Here is a 17,614-nt window from a genome sequence, read left to right on the forward strand (position 1 = left end):
AATGTCCAGAAGATGAATGAATCAATATATAAAGCAATGAATGAGTGGATGAATGAATGAATGGGTATCCTGTCTTAATTCTACTCCACACGTGATTCGCAACAAAACCTGGGAATCTCATCCAGGCTGAGAGCTTCACAGGACCTCCTGGTTCAAGTTCCTCTCCTTCCTCTGGAAATAGCGATATCAGATATCTCAGAGGCCTGGTGACTGATGGGTGCAGCTTACACCACTGCTCATCCATCCCCTGCTAGCAGAGGAAGAGGCAGCCCTGCCCAGTCTACGTACTGGTTTCTGCAGTCTCGTACTCGCTGTCTCTGAGAAGCTCAAAGATGTCCACTTCGACCTTGGCCTTGCCCAGCCTCTCAGGAGCGCGGTTGATGCGGTTCTTGGCCAGGGTGATGGAGAGCCGCTCCCCTCTGCTGCACTCCATGGGGTCGTCCAAGATAGCAGCTGTGGGCAGGCAACCACATGGAGACAATTGGTACTCCACCGCTACTGTTACCCTCCTCCTTCTCCAGCTTCCCCCTGCTGCCATCTTCCTCTTCTAGGCAGTACCCCAAGTCCCTCTCCATCCTGCCTTGCTCAGAACCGTCCCCCAGAGCAAGTTCTCTCCAAGCTTAAGGGTCTTGGTTTGCAGCCAGGTGTAGAAGTGAATTCTAATGTGGATGCATGCCTCAGGAACCCTGTAATACCAGAGCAGGCCACTAGGGGTCCTGTCTGCGCGAAGTCCCCAGGTGCAGGCATCCTGATACTTGGATACCTGTCTGCAAGCAGGCATTGTGCAAAGTGAGGCGGGTAATGGCTGTCCTTTGAAATGGTATTCTGAACATATGAGAAACTCTCCCTGAGGTGAGAGAGGGTTAAAGGATGCCAGGTCTGTGAGGGAGGGCTGTGGCCTCAAGGAGCAGCTGCCAGACACTGCTGAATGCTGGCTCCCCAGGCTCTGACACCGATGGGCCATGCCACCAAAGAGAGCTACTTAGTTTCTCTGAACCTCTTTTCCTCACTGAACATTAGAAAGAGTAGGACAACCTCACAGGGTTGGTGTGAGGATTCACTAAGATAACGTATGGAAGTGGCACAGCACACAGATTTAATCAGTGTGACTTATTCAGTGTGGATGACTGCAGTGGTGTAATACCAACAGTTGCCCAACTTCTGGGAGCAGTGTTAAGGATACGTGTTATGGTCTCACAAACAACTGCCTTCCAATCCCAGCTGCAGCCCTCCACAGCTCTGGGACCTCAGTTGCCTTGCTTTTAAGGAAGTGGAGAGAGCCTTGAGCTATTGTGAAGATTACAGGATATGGCATGGGCTCAACACAGGATCTTGCACACAGTAGGCACTCAATAAATCTAGCTATAGAGATTCTTAATTCTCTTGATGGAGATGTTAAAAAAATGAAAATCACACAAAAACTTGTACACAAATATACATAGCAGCATTATTCATAATTGCCAAAAAGAAACCCAAATGTCCATAGACTGATAAATAAAATGTGGTTTACCCATACAATGGAATATTACTCAACAATAAAAAATAACAGGTACTGATACATGCTACAATATGAATGAACCTTAAAAACATTATGCTAAGTGTGGCTGGACACATGTCTCATGCCTGTAATCCCAACATTTTGGAAGGCTGAGGCGGGCAGATCACTTGAGGTCAGGAGTTCGAGACCAGCCTGGCCAATATGGTGAAACTCTGTCTCTACTAAAAACGCAAAAATTAGCCAGGTGTGGTGGCATGACGTCTGTAATCCCAGCTACTCGGGAGGCTGAGGTAGGAGAATCACTTGAACCCAGGAAGTGGAGATTGCAGTGAGCTGAGATAGTGTCACTGCACTCTGGCCTGGGCGACAGAGCGAGACTCCATCTAAAAAAACAAACAAACCATTAGGCTAAGTAAAAAAAGCCAGACACACACAAAAAATACATATTGGACAGCTCCACGTATATGAAATGTCCAGAATAGCTGAATCCACAGAGGCAGAAAGATTTGTGGTTGCCTAGGGTTGGGAGAAATGGGGAGTGTCTGCTAATGCATGTGGTGTTCTTTTTGGGGGTGATGAAATGTTCCTAAAATTGTGATAATAGTTGCACTACTATGTGAATATACAAAAAAAAAAACCCACTGAATTATACACTTTAAGTGAATTATGTGGTATGCAAGTTATATCTCAATAAAGGCATTATATTAAAAGGAATATCAACCTTATCTTTCAGAGGTTGAGAACTCAGAAAAGCAACACAGGGAATCAAGCCAAATACATTTCACTGACATGTGGCCCTTGAATATCTGCGTGGACACAGAGATCCAGGTTCTATGCTGTCTTTTCTGTGTATTGCTCCATACTCACTGTAATCCATCCCACAAACCCAAAATCAGAACACAGAATATTGCAAAGCATTTCTTCCTTGATTTATGGATTTATTTACATGCATAACTTCATTGAATAATAAAAGTTAAATGTCATTTACTCAGGTTGGCCATGCATGGGGTTACAGAGATACATCCCAAGTCTGAGGCAATCAAGTGGACTTCTAGGAATTAACTAGCAAAGTCCACGCACACCTGGGGTGATTAGCCACCTGCAGAAGTGACCAGAGCACCATAAATCTGACTGAAGAGCCTGGGAACATTTAAATCACCCCCAAACCCCAACCTGTGGGAAGCACGACCAGAATGAGATGGCTACTGAGAAAGCAGAAACCAAGACAGTCACACTGCGGCATAAGAGAATGACGACCTTGGAACTAGAAAGGAAGCGGGGCAGCCTAGAGGAATGCTTCTCAAATGGTGCTCCCTGGCAGGCCCCTGGGCTCCTCCAAGAAGTGGAGGGGAGGCTGCCTGGGGTCTCCAGCTCCAACCATCACAATTCCACCTGCATCCATTTTAGGGGTTGGGGTTCCACATAAGAGTTGACGTGGGAAAAAATGTTTTGCTATTAAAAATATAATAGGGGCCAGGCACAGTGACTCACACCTGTAATCCCAGCACTTTGGGAGGCTGAGGCAGATGAATCACCTGAGGTCACGAGTTTGAGACCAACCTGATCAACATGGAGAAACCTCGTCTCTACTAGAAATACAAAAAAAAAAAAAAAAAAAAAAAAAAAAAAAGCCAGGCAGGCATTTGTAATCCCAGCTACTCAGGAGGCTGAGGCAGGAGAATCACTTGAACCCGGGAGGTGGAGGTTGCAGTGAGCCAAGATCATGCCATTGTACTCCAGCCTGGGCAACAACAGCAAAACTCTGTCACAAAATAAATATATAAAATAGGAAAAAATTAGCCAAGCTGTAGAACAAGGAAAAGAGACATCTACAGTATCAGGAACTGGCAGTGCCATCCAGCATGAGTTGGACAGACACTGGATCCCTGACACAAGAGCTTTACATTAAGCTACAATGTCAGCATAACCAGTTAGTGGACACTCACTTCATCTCTGCAACAAGTCCCTGAGGTGGATGTTTTATCTTCACTTTGACATGAGGAATTGGAGGTCAGAGAGGTCGTGATCTGCCTGTTCTCACAGGTTTGAAGCATGACAGAGGAGGGAGGTGAGCCCAGGTCAGCCCGACTCCAGACCTTGCACCCTGACCAAGCTTGTCTTCCTTCTTATAAAAACTCAAGGATTTGCTGCTAAGCAGGGGGTGCACTAGGGAGCGTGCATGAGGCTTCTAGGGACTGTAAAGGAAGCCTCCATTTACAGACTGTCAATGAACCCTAAAACACCAATAGCAACAGGCTTGCCCCTGGACCTCTGAAAACTCTCTCAGGTAACTCCCTCTCCTCCCTTCTCCCTGTCCTCCCCCCACCCCAGTGAGATGGTGTTCAGACTGCGGAGGCAGCTATCCTTCCCTTTGGGCCAAATGAGCTCACTGTTACCAACGTTTCCATCTACAACCTACTAACTATTTAACAATCACTTGTAATAAGATAAATAAGGTAGTAAAATAATCTCTCACAAAATGAGCATGTCCCCTGTGGGCCTGGGAACTGGGAATGTTTTGATGTAGTTGTTCATGTTTCAGAGTCACGCTGGGCCTGCCTCTGCCTCATCATGTACAAAGGCCACAATTACCCCTGCAGCACAGGAGGCAGCACACACCAAAGGGTCTGCTCTGGAGCCTGGCAGTTCCACCTATTCCCATTTTGTTTTGGCAAAGTAAACATTCAAGAGTGTGCTATGGACTTCAGCAGGTCCCCGCAAATTCATATACTGAAGTTCTAACCCCCAATATTACTGCCTTAAAAAATAGGGTCTGTAGGACAAAACTAAGGTTAAATAAGATCATTAGGATGGGACCTCGATCTGATAGGATCAGTGTCCTTATAAGAAGAGACACCAGTGCCTCACGCCTGTAATCCCAGAACTTTGGGAGGCTGAGGCGGGCAGATCACTTGACGTCAGGAGTTCAACACCAGCCTGGCCAACATGGTGAAATCCTGTCTCTACTAAAAATACAAAAAAATTACCCAGGCATGGTGGTGTGTGCCTGTAATCCCAGCTACTGGGGAGGGTGAGGCACGAGAACCGCTTGAACCCAGGAGGCGGATGTTGCAGTGAGCCAACAGGGTCACGCCACCGCACTCCGGCCTGGTGGACAGAATGAGATTGTCTCAAAAAAAAAACAAAACAAAACAAAAAACAAAACAAAACAAAACAAAACAAAAACAAAACCTGGCACAGTGGCTCACACCTGTAATCCAGCACTTTGGGAGTCTGAGGCAGATGGATTACCTGCGTGAGGTCAGGAATTCGAGACCATCCTGGCCAACGTGGTGAAACTCCATCTCTACTAAAAATACAACAAATAGCCAGGTGTGGTGTCGGGCACCTGTAGCTGTAATCCCAGCTACTCGGGAGACTGAGGCAGGAAAACCAGGAGGCAGAGGTTGCAGTGAGCTGAGATTGTGCCACTGCACTCCAGCCTAGGCGACAACAGGGCAAGACTCCATCTCCAAAAAAAAAAAAAAAAAAAAAAGAGAGAGAGACAGCAGAGCTCACTCTCTTTTTCTCTCCACCACGTGAGGATAGAACAAGATGGCTATCTGCAAACCAGGGAGAGGGTCCTCATCAGGAAGCGAATTGCCTGACACCATGATCTTGGACTCTCAGCCTCCAGAACACTGAGAAACATTTCTGCTGGGTAAGCCACCCAGTCTGTGGTATTTTGCTATGGCAGCCTGGACACCAGTCTGCCATGTAACAGCATACAGTCAGCTCACAGAGCATCACTGCACACACCTTGAGACAGAGGGAAAATAAGCAGGTGGGAAAAAGGGAACGTGCGAATCTTCTATTAAGGGGAGGATGAGGTCCTCTCCTCACCCCATTCCTCTTTCCCTGCCCACAGCATCTAATGCAGAACTCTGTGCTTAAAGTTATTAGGCAGGTCATTGCCAACTCACTAACATTTAAAATCCTGTCCTCTCTACCTCCCAACCCCTGTGCCATTCAGGGACCACTTTTCATTAGGTTTTCGACAGTGATTCATGTTTGGCTGAAAATGGCCTCAACCAGTGGTTGGCTGGCATAAAACATACGAGGATCAGAATAATTAGGATGACAACAGGTACCCAGACTCCAGAGCTGTGGACATCAAAGACAAGGTAGAGGCTCAGGCACTTGGGACACCAGAGAAGCATGTCCTCAGCAGGCAGTTACCAAACAGCACGCTTCTTCAGTAGTCCCAGGAGTTGGGACCAGATGGATGAAGGAGAGCAGCTTGCTCAAGACTTAATGTGCAGCGAATGCTCATAGCCTGCACTGCATCCCCCAGGCCTGGCTGCCTGGCTGGGCTGGGACGCTCCGAGTCCCCAGCTGCCGCCTAATGAGGAACAATATGATCCAGCACATCCTCCAGCCCCAGGGACTGCCCTGCAGAGAAGCCCCGAGCCACAGCGAGGCTGGGAGGTCTGGAGCCACAGCAAAGGCAGGGCTGAGATAGGGAGATGCATTCAGAGACCCGGGCTTCCCCCTCTTTCCATCCATGGGGCCTCAGTGCACAATGACTCTTCCAACCCAGGTGGACTCAAGATGCCTCCAGCATGCCCAGGAAGCCGGGATCCCTTGCATTTCCATTGAGCCTTTCTCCCCATGAGCCCCAAGCACTTCACCCTCTGCCCAGTTCTGAGTTCTAAGGCTCATGCCAAGAAAAGGGGAGCCCCTTGATTGTGCCCTTCTCCACCCCCCAAACTCCTCTCCATATTCTTGTCCCATGCTTGTGTCAACACTAGAGGGGACTCCTCCCCTCTGCGGCCCCTTCCAGCTCACCCCTAATCAGTGTGGCCATGGTGACCCCGAGAGGGCATACAGCCACTGACCCGCTCAAGGACCTCAGAACCTCCCCACTCTCTGAAGAGCTGTCCCAGTTGAGTCTCTGGCATGGCCTCAGGCCCCTTCTGTCCTGTCTGGCTTCCACATACCTCCACGGTCACAGCATCCCCTCCACCCCCAACAAGGAGACAGAGCCTCCATGTACAGTCCTGGACTGGCCCATTAACTCTTCTCCATGCCTTTGCCAATGCTGTCCCTGTCCCTTGTTCTCCCTTTCCCTACCAGGGCTCTTCTCTCCCTCAGGCGCCTCTTCCAGGAAGCCCTCTCTGACCCCCTAGCCACAGTGCTCTCTTTCTCCTTGGATTTCCCGAGAAACACCCACCACTCAAACAGGCTATTCCTTGCACACCGCCTTGGAGGGGTACTTACCCTTCTATCTGTACCTGTGAGTTCCCTCAACTGCTTGTATAATCTACCCTCCATATCTGTGGGTTCTGCATCTGCAGATTCAAGCAACCGTGGATTGAAAATATTCAGGAAAAGGCCGGGCACGGTGGCTCATGCTTGTAATCCCAGCACTTTGGGAGGCCGAGGTGGGCGGATCACGAGGTCAGGAGATCAAGACCATCCTGGCTAACACGGTGAAACCCCGTCTGTACTAAAAATACAAAAAATAAGCCAGGCGTGGTGGTGGGAGCATGTAGTCCCAGCTACTCTGGAGGCTGAAGCAGGAGAATGGCGTGAACACGGGAGGCGGAGTTTGCAGTGAGCTGACATCGCACCACTGCACTCCAGCCTGGGCGACAGAGCAAGACTCCGTCTCAAAAAAAAAAAAAAAATATTTTTCAGGAAAAAAAAACAAAAAATAACAATACAATAATAAAAATAACACCAATAAAAATACAGTATAGCAACTATTTGCATAACACTTATACTATATTAGGTATTAGAAGTAATCTAGAGATGATTTAAAGTATATGGGAGGATGTGCATAAGTTACATGCAAATACTATGCATTTTACACAAGGGACTCGAGTGTCCCTGATTTTAGTATCCAAGGGAAGTCCTGGAACCAATCCCCAGTGGATACTGAGAGATGGCTGTACTTAAAAAAACCCAGAGTAATCCTTCTTTCCTTTGAATCTTCCCAAACTCCCCATCCCAAATTAATTTCCCCTTCCTTTGAACTCCCACAGAAATTCCTCTGTACCCTTCATCAGACACAAGCCACTTTTTCATTATGCTGATTTGTCTATCTTTTCAGCTCCTTCAGGGTGAGGACCACACCTGATTCATCTCCATAGCTGCACAATTCTGGACACAGTAGGCCCTTAATGAATGGTTGTTGAGTGAATGAATAATTCAAGGCCGCTTGTCTTTTCATCCCCTACAGCCAGTAGTAGACGTGGCGCCTGGCAATGGTGCAGTCAGCATTAGGCGATGACTGGACAGACAGCAGCCCCCGCACACAGGGGTCCGCAGGGTGGATGACCCGCCAGAGGCCTCCAGGGTCCCCCTGGGGTGGCTGCTCTCCTCCTGCTCCCTGGGTAAACTGGACTGGGGATGGTTCTCCCTCCACAAATTCTCAGCAACCCAGAAGTGACCCGTCAGGTTGGAAAAGCAGCCTCCTTAATCCCTCTGTTCTTCCAGAGCCTCACTGCTGAAGATTTCCGTGCACTTCGGTAACTCTTACCCTTTTCAGGGGTAAAATAAAGAGGTTTTACTGGAGAGTCTTTATAGGCAGTATCTATAACACTGCCTGTGGCCGTTTGGCTCAGCTGGATAGAGCCCTGTGTTAACAAGAAAAAGTGATGGTTTGCACCTTGGGGAGCGCGTTAGCTCTGCTCCCCAGCTGACCCTGGCTGCTCGCTCTCAGAGGCCCAGCCACAGTGCATCCCCATCACTCATCTGGCACCTCTGTCCTCTGTGTCCCGCTCTTCAGCCCCTTGTCCTTGGTCATCCCTCTTGCTGGAGGAAATCACATCACTGTGCAGGCCGCTCCCGCCACCAACTCGTACCTTCGTTCCCACCTGGGGCACCAGGCTGGGCCACTACCAGCCTTGGAGCTTGCTCAGCCAGCTCCTCCCACACCACAGACCCTTAGCATCGGCTGGGGCTGCCATTACAAAGCACCACAGACTGGAAGGCTTAAACAACTGGAATTCCTTTTCTCACAATTCTGGAGGCTGGAAGTCTAAGATCAAGGCGTGGGCAGGACTGGTTTCCTCCAAGACCTCTCTCCTTGGTGTGCGGATGGCACCTTCTCCCTGCACCTGCACGTGGTCTTTCTTCCCTCTGTGCCTGCCTGTGTGCTGAGCTCCTCTTCATGTAGACAGAAGTCGAACTGGATTCGGGACAAACCTAACAACCTCGTTTTAACTTTCTTACCTCAACACCAAATAGAGTCACATTCTGATGTCTTAGCGGGTAGGGCTTCAATATAGAAATTATGGAAAGGAGACAACGTAGCCCCTAAAACTGCCCTTTACCTCTATCCATCACCCGACTCTAAATTCCTAACACCGCCTCTACCCTCAAACCATCACCCGGCTGTCAGGCCCTAACACCACCCTTCCCCTGCAACCATCGCCTGGCTCTCAGCCCTAACACCTCCCCTCACCTCTAACCATTGCCTGGCTCTCAGCCCTAACACCTCCCCTCACCTCTAACCATCACCCAGCTCTCAGCCCTAACACCACCCCTTACCTGTAACCATTGCCCGGCTCTCAGCCCTAACACCACCCTTCCCCTCAAACCATCTACCTGCTCTCAGCCCCTAACCATCGCCCTGCTCTCTGCCCCTAATACCGCCCTTCTCCTCCAACCATCACCCGGCTCTCAGCCCTAACACTGCCCTTCCCCTCCAACCACTGCCCAGCTCTCAGCCCCAACACCTCCCCTCACCTCTAAACATTGCCCAGCTCTCAGCCCCTAACACTGCCCTTCCCCTCAAACCATCTACCTGCTCTCAGCCCCTAACACTGCCCTTCACCTATAACCACTGCCAGGCTCTGACCCCTAACACCACCCTTCACCTCCAACCATCACCCTGCTCTCAGCCCCTAACAATGCCCTTCACCTGTAACCACTGCCGGGCTCTGACCCCTAACACCACCATTCACTTCCAACCATTGCCCTGCTCTCAGTCCCTAACGCCGCCTTTCACCTGTAACCATTGCTGGGCTCCAATCCCTAACACCACCCTTCACCTCCAACCATCGCCCTGCTCTCAGCCCCTGGCTCTCAGCTCACACACTGGTTAAACTGAGGCCACTCTCAGTGAGCTAGTTGACTTTGTGCCCCATACCTTCCCAAAAAGCGCAGGTAACGAGGGCTCAAGACCCCCCACAGCCTTCCTTCCTCTCCCCTGGGACTCTGCCTCACCAGGCTTCCTTCTTCTTCAGCCTCTCCCCAAGGCCAGCTGGTTTCCCTGTGCTAACAAGTCAAGGCCCACCCCTCCTATGCAGACCCTCCCCTGACCACCCTGACCAGCTGTGCCCTCTGGCTCTCCCTTCTCTGTCACTTTCAATGCAAGCCAGGCTTCTCAAATGACTACTCAACATTTGCTGACTTTACCCCATGCCACATACTCCTCGACCCACTGCACTCTGCCTTCCGTCTCCACCGCTCCATCCAAACTGCACCTGCCAAGTCAACATCAACAATTTTTGAAAAACTGGTAAATGTTTCTTTGTCTAATTATATCACCAGCTGTTACGACTTACAACCTGCCAGGGGCTGTCCTAAGAACAGCATATATGTTATCTCATTTAATCAATCTCCTTGGCTTTCATGAAACTACTCTCCTAGGGTTCTCCTCTCACTGCTCTAACTGTTCCCTCCAGGTATGTTCTTCTGCCTCCCCTTTAAACAATGGTACATCCAAGGTCTTTGCAGAGGCCTCTTCTTGTCATCCTCCTAGGAGCTTCCTGATTGATCTATTTCACAGCCGCCCCCATGGGTATGCCTTACTTATATCCAACAGCCTGGTGACATCTCCATGAGTCCGAAGAGCATCTCAAATTTACGAAGACCCAAAGTAAACCCACCTCTTCCCTCCTAGATTCTTCCTGTTACATTCCTACGTTTAGTTAATAGCAGCATCAGCTACCCAGGCATCGTGCCTTCACCCAATTCCTCACCTCCCAATAACCAGTCTCCAATTTCTTCTGGTTGTACTTCCTCAAAATTTCTCAAACCAGTCCACTTCTTTCCAGTCTTAACACCACCACCCTACTTCGGTCCTTTCATCTCAACAACTTAACTGCAACCTCTTAACTCTTATCTGGTTTTCCTGCCTCCAGGCTGGCACGACCACCACCTGGCGCTCCTCAACCACACCCTCTCCTAGCTGCCAGAGTGTGTGCTTTGAAGTGTAAAGTCCTGCTTTAAAAGCTTCCATCCTCAAAATAAATGGAATTCCTCAGCACGGCACACAAGATCTGACTTGACTCTGTCAAACTTTATATTGTGCTTCCCTGCTCATCCCTTTCTACCTTCTAGAAACAGTGAACTACTCATAGCATCCCTTACACACACACACACACACACACACACACACACACGGTGCTGCTGCATGCCTGCACATCTTTGCTCACTCTTCTCCTTCTGCACTCTCATCTTTGCTCACTGACTATCTCAGCTCAGACATCCCCTCCTTCAGGAAGCCTTCCTTGAACACAGAGGCTGAGCAAGTGCACCACAATGTGTTTTCATAGAAACCCACGCATCCTATAATGTACGCCTATCATTGATCTAGTCTTCAACTTTCGGGGTTTAATTCTTCCTATCCCCAATGCATTGACCTCGCCTGACAGCAGGAGAACTTCATGAATGTTTGACCCAAACTTGTCTTGGCTTTTGAGGGATTCTATGCCAACTTCTATTCTTTCCTTCATAATTACTACTTTGACCCATGCATTTGTGGAAAACTGATTTTAACAAAGGTACAGTGGGGAAAAAAAAGTATTTACACAAATTGTGCTGGAACATTTGGATATCCATATGTTAAAGAAATCCCAATCCTTACTCATGCCATATGCAAAAATTAACAAAAAAAATGGACCATAGACATAACGGTAAAACCTAAAACTATAAAACTACTAGAAGAAAATCTTTGTGATCTTGAGTTAGGCAAAGATTTCTTAAGTATGACACCAAAAGCACAACCCATAAAATTAAAAAATTGATAAAGTAGACATCATCAAAATTTAGAATGTATGCTCTTCAAAAGATCAGAATGAAAGACAAGCCATAGGTGGGGAGAAAATATTATATGCAAAGCACATGCTGGATAAAGGACTTGTATGCAGAATATGTAAAGAACTTTCAAAGCTCAATAATAAGAAAACAAACAACCTAATTTTTAAACTGGGAAAAAGATTTGAATAGACATTTCACCAAAGAAGTTGTACACGTGGCAAGTAAGCATGTGAGAATACATCCAACGTTATTAGTCACTGGGGAAATGCAAATTAAAACCATAATGACACATTACTACACATCTATTAGAATAGCTAAAATTAAAAAGCTTGACCATACCAATTGCTGACAGAACCAGAACTCTCATATGCCCCAACCTCTTCCCTTGCTCCCCTTCCTCTTCTATGTAATGCTAGACACTACGTAAGTGTCCCCCAATTTTACACCCTGGATTTAGTCCACAGGCCACTCTTTATTGTGTAATTTCTCCCTTAAGAAACTTAATTTCCAACTATCAGCCCTATGCAGATAACTCCAAAACCCCTATCTCCACCCTCAATTTCTCATCTACACATCAGCCTCCTTTTTCTGGCTACTAATAAGAAATGTCCAAATGTCCACATTCTGTGTCCCCAGTGTAACCCATTATCTTTTTATTGAATTGGGGGCTCTTTCTGGCTTCCCAGTTTCACTTCATAGCACCAGTTGGTCTCATGCAAATCCCTGGCAGAGCTGCCTTGCACTCTCCCTGTCCCTACAGCCCCTCCATCTGCTCTAAAGACTGTACTAAAGACTGTTGAGGGATCTGCCTCCCCCCTACTGCACCACTTCTGTTCCCACTGCCGCTACTCCTTGCTTTCTTTTGCAATATGTCTACCCTGTCTTCTGCCTCCAGTCTTTCTTGCACCAACCTAGCTACTCTCTACTGCAGATGCACCTGCCTGGCCCTCAGGCCCTCCACAGTCTGGCCCCAACATGCCTTTGCAGACTCACCTTCTACTGAATTCTATGACCACTTAGCTACATCTAGATTGTCCTTGCTGAACACTGAATACAGCATGTTGCTTTGCCGTTTTTTTTGTTCAGGTGGTCTCTTCCTGGAACGTTCTCAGCTATTTTTTAAAACTCATGTCCAAATCCTACCTAATAACCCTCATTCTCATACCCCATTCCCACTGTGCCCCAGGTAAGCGTTGAACTCCTCCAGCCCACACTTTCACCCTCCTCAAATCCTCCAAAGCACTTATTGTGTGCACCATTCATTTAGTACTTAATCTTTTGCTTTCTAATTGACATGGGTAATGCATTCACTCATTCAATCATTCCTTTATTAATTCATCAAATACCTATTAAACACCTATCTTAAGCAAGGCACTATGTATGCAGAGAATGATAAGATGTATCTCTGCTTTCAAAGTGTCCAGAGAAGGACATGGCCATACAAGCAAATAGCCACAACCTGATACGGTAAGTGATATGACAAAATCTTACAATGCTCCCACCATGAACCAGGTGTTCATGTGCTGGGAAATCACAGGTGACTAAGACAGGGTCATTTGACTCTGGAAGGCATCCTGGGGTCAGAGGACAGAGCCAGACTTTATTGTACAATGAAGTGGTTCCATAGAGAGAATCACAAAATTCTAAGGAAGCACAGATAAAGGGAAACCAAACTCCAGGTGGTGGGGCAAGTTTTAGGGAAGGCCTCATGCATTTACCTAACTCACACGTGCTAAGTGACTACTACCTGCCAGCCTTCACACAAGAGTCAGCCTTGAAGGAGGGGAGTGAGCTTCCCAGGGAAGCAAGGAAGCAAAGTGTGTTCCAGTGTGTGGTGACTGGCTCAGCCGGCGGGAGGGGCCTGAGCACCTGGCAGGGAAGGCAGATGGGAGGAAAAGAGCCAGGGCATGAAGAACCTGTGTGTCTCATTGGAGAACTGGGATGGACCCTGAAGGTCCAGAAGGTGCTGAGGGACAAGAGGAGGGTTTCTGACAGGCAATGACATCATAAGATTTGCATTTTAGGGCGATCACTCCCATAGATACACTGGAGTGGGAACAGAAATACGAGTTGGGAAGATCAGCTTGAAGGTTACTTTAATAGTCCAGGAAAGAGAAATGAGACAGGTACTGAGGGGCAGGGAAAGAGGATCAAATAGAAGAGGCAGATTCTAGTGAGATAAACCAGGCAGAATCAAAATCAGTGGGGATTGGGATGAGGTGAGAGGGCTCTTGGCTTCACTGACAATTTAGATAGTGACATCAGTAACCAAGATAAAGAATACAGGGGGATAGAGAGGAAGATTGTTCTTTTTTGTTTTTGGAGAAGGGCAAAGATGATTTTGGTGTAGTATTTATTAAGTTCGAGCGCACTGTTTAGTAACAGAAAAAGTTACTGGTCTGGGGCTCTCCAGATAACGATCCAGGCTGGAGACATGGGGACCCGGGAGTCTCCAGGGTCAGGGCGATAATGACAACTTGGATCTGGCATAGGATGGTGAGTAACAGGAGAGGAAGAACCAGGGTAAAACTCTGGGGACTCAACATTTGGGAGAGTGTAGGGAAAAAGACTGAGTAGCAATGGTTAGACCAGAGGATCTAAGGAGAACAGAAGTCAGATAAAACAAGGACTGAGCATTCTTCACAGGGCTGGGCAACTAGGAGGTCACTGGGGACTTTAGCAAGAGCCCTTCCAGGGGAGAGGTTAGGCAGCATTTAGATGGTAGCAGGTAGAGGAGTGGCTGAGAAGAGAATGGAGAGAGCCAAGCAGCCGGTCTGGGAAGGGAGGGGGGGGTAATTAGGACAATCGGTGGGGGGAAGCACACCCTCCGAGGAAGGGTGTTTAAATTAAGATAAGAAGGGCTCAGAAGAGGTGCCAGTGGGAAGAGAAAGAGAAAGTCAGAAGAAAGGAGTGCTTTCTGAAGCAAGCCCTGCAAAAAGCCAGATGGAGGGAGTCTGGAGCACAGGTGCAGGCTCATCTGGGGTGAGAGAAGGGACGGCTCCCCCTTCATGGGTGCCTTCTCCTTTTTTTCCTTTTAATCATATGATACCCTATGTTTGACACAGACACATGGCCACCTAGCTCAGACCACACTTACCAGCCTCCCTGAACTCAGGAGGCCATGGGCTAAACCTGGACTAGCAAATGGAAGTAAAGTGACCAGAACATCCAGTTCATCTCCTTGCCCTGGATGTTCCTGGCCTTTTTTTCTGGCTGGTAATGACAACAAGAACATATAGAGACCAGGTGCTGCTGACGGCAATGCCGCCCGCCACCCTCTATCCTTGGACCACTACTATTTACCTCCAGGTTTATGTGTGAAAGAAAAACACTTTGATCTTGGAGCTACTACATTTTCAAGTCCCTTTGTTTTCGTGGCTCAGCCTATATTCCCACTCAGAGCTGAGCCATAGAAATATAATGCAAGGCAGCCAGACATGGCTCACACCTGTAATCCCAGCACTTTGGGAGGCCGAGGTGGGCAGATCACGAGGTCAGGAGATTGAGACCATCCTGGCCAACATGGTGAAACCCTGTCTCCACTAAAAATACAAAAAAAAAAAATTAGCTGGGCGTGGTGGTGCACACCTGTAGTCTCAGCTACTAGGGAGGCTGAGGCAGGAGAATTGCTTGAACCTGGGAGGCGGAGGTTTCAGTGAGCCGAGATCATGCCACTGCACTCCAGCCTGGCAACAGAGTGAGACTCCGTCTCAAAAAAAAAAAAAAAAAGAAAAGAAAAGAAATATAATGCAAGGCACATATGTCATTTTAAATTTTCCAGTAGCCACATTTAAAAACATCCAAAGAAGCTAGGTGCGGTGGCTCACACCTGTAATCCCAGCACTTTGGGAGGCCAAGGCAGGCAGATCACATGAGGCCAGGAGTTCCAAACCAGCCTGGCTAACATAGTGAAACCCCATCTCCACTAAAAATACAAAAATTAGCCGGGCGTGGTGGAGTGCCTGTAATCCCAGTTACCTGGGAGGCTGAAGCAGGAGAATCACTTGAACCCAGGAGGCAGAGGTTGCAGTGAGCCGAGATCGTGCCACTGCACTCCAGCCTGGGCGACACGGCCAGACTCTGTCTCAAAAAATAAAATAAAATAACATCAAAAGAAATAGGTGAAATTAAAAAATTAATTTTAATATTTTCCTTAACCAAATTTCACAAACACTATGCTTTGTTTCTGTTTTCGTTTTTTTGAGACATGGTCTCACTCGGCTGCCCAGGCTGGAGTACAGTGGTGCAATCTTGGCTCACTGCAGCCTTGGCCTCCCGGGCTCAAGCAGTCTTCCTGTCTCAGCCCTGAGTAGCTTGGGATCACATGTGAGCACCACCACGCCTGGCTAATTTTTGTAATTTTTTTTTTTTTTGGAAAATAAAAAAGAGTCCTACTATGTTGCCTAGGCTGGTTTTCAGGTCCCTTTGTTCCCACTCAGAGCTGAGCCATAGAAATATAATGCAAGGCAGCCGGACGTGGTGGCTCACACCTGTAATCCCAGCACTTTGGGAGGCCGAGGTGGGCAGATCACGAGGTCGCTTGAACCTGGGAGGCGGAGGTTGCAGTGAGCCAAGATCATGCCACTGCACTCCAGCCTGGCAACGGAGTGGAGCTGGCCTCAAGCAATCCTCCCACCTTGGCCTTCCAAAGTGCTGGGATGACAGGCGTGAGCCATTGTACCCAGCCAAATCCTATGATTTTAATATCTAGTCAATATAAAAATCATTTATGTATTTTGTATTCTTGTTTTCATACCAGAACTTCAAAATCCAGTGTGCATTTTACATTTAGAGCACATCTCCATCCAGAAGCCAGGTTCCAGGGGCTCAATACTAATGGCTACAGCACTGGGTAGTGCAGGTCTAACCGATGCTGACAGATACAGCTGTAAATAAATATTTGCTGCAGGTGGTGGGTGTTGAGAGAGGCTGAGCTGGATGGCTTCTATTTTCTTGGAAAAGAGAAAAGGTCTCATCTTCGTTTTCCACTAGCAGGACTGACAAAGATAAGGAAGGTGGCTTCAGGGGAGGGCTTGGAATAGCTGCTCTGATATGTAAATGCATTTCTGTTTGGACCTAGTTGAAATGAAGAGATGTTGGTGTGTTTCTGAAAGCAGCCTCAGGGCACAGCCAGAAGCAAGGCAGGCAGATGTCACAACTAAGAGTAGGAGGTGATCAGGTGGGTGGGCAGGACTGGGGACTAATGAGTGAAGGTACCACTGGGACCTGGCGGGGGTGATGGACTGGGCCTTTTCCACTGGACAGGAAAGGGAGTAATACCCAGAAAAAGCTGTCCAATGGGTTAGCCCCAGCAGAAAGGAAAGGCTGCAAATGTGTGGAATATGTGGATACCAGGATACGTGGAAGGGCGGGAGCAGGGGAATGAGATAGTGAGATTCAGTAAGATGCTGTTTTCAGACCGTGGGATTTGGACATGTATGGTTTTAGAAGCAGAGCATCAAGGGCTGCCATGACTCAGAGTGCAGCTGCGACGGTGACGTGGAGTGGGAGAGGCCACTGGAAGGGAGGCAGCCGAGGATCCCCAAGGCCATGGCACCAGCGGGATGGCCCCGTGGGCACTGAGGATGATGGCGCCAGAGCAGGGCAGCGGTGAGAGGAAGGCTGGGAGCCCTACATGACAGCGGCAGGCACAAGGCAGGGGAGGACTTGGACCAGGCAAGAATGGGGGAAATGTTTGAAGGTTGCACTGGGGAGCGAGGGAAATGCAGCTGCCACTCTTGAGTAAGCAGTTGCTCTGGAGATGGGTTGGAAGGAAGCACTCTGACAGGGCAGGTGAAGTGTGATGGGGTTGGCATCCCTGCTGAGTGGGGGCTCTGTGTGTGCCAAAAGGGCCGGGAGGGCAGGTGAGCTGGGGATGAGCACAGAGCCACTGGGAGGATGCGCATGGAGACGCAGAGGCATGCACAGAACCAAGCTGCCCAGGCGCTGCAGAGAACCATTTCCCTGTGCCGCGGGACCGCTGTCTAAACCGGAAACACCCCAAGTGCAGGAGCTGAGTCTCCTCTCATCCTGTAACTCCCATACAACTCAGCACAGAGCCAGGCAAATGTTAGGCACGCTAAGCACTTGACCCTGATATGAGCTAATTGTTGGACTTTCACG

At 48.5% G+C, this 17,614-nt stretch overlaps 1 protein-coding gene across 4 annotated transcripts in view; it reads right to left on the reverse strand.

The window, feature by feature from the left end:
- The window catches only part of GRIK4 (glutamate ionotropic receptor kainate type subunit 4), a 331,583-nt gene that overhangs the window by 185,768 nt on the left and 128,201 nt on the right, over window positions 1-17,614 (reverse strand). For all 4 annotated transcript variants that reach the window (XM_012495813.2, XM_030829318.1, XM_030829316.1 and 1 more), the window contains one exon: window positions 289-453. In XM_012495813.2, the coding sequence (XP_012351267.1) occupies window positions 289-453 (165 nt within the window). The remainder of the gene's footprint in view (window positions 1-288; window positions 454-17,614) is intronic.

This window comes from Nomascus leucogenys, chromosome 15 (assembly GCF_006542625.1).
Source record: "Nomascus leucogenys isolate Asia chromosome 15, Asia_NLE_v1, whole genome shotgun sequence".
Classification (NCBI taxonomy): domain Eukaryota; kingdom Metazoa; phylum Chordata; class Mammalia; order Primates; family Hylobatidae; genus Nomascus; species Nomascus leucogenys.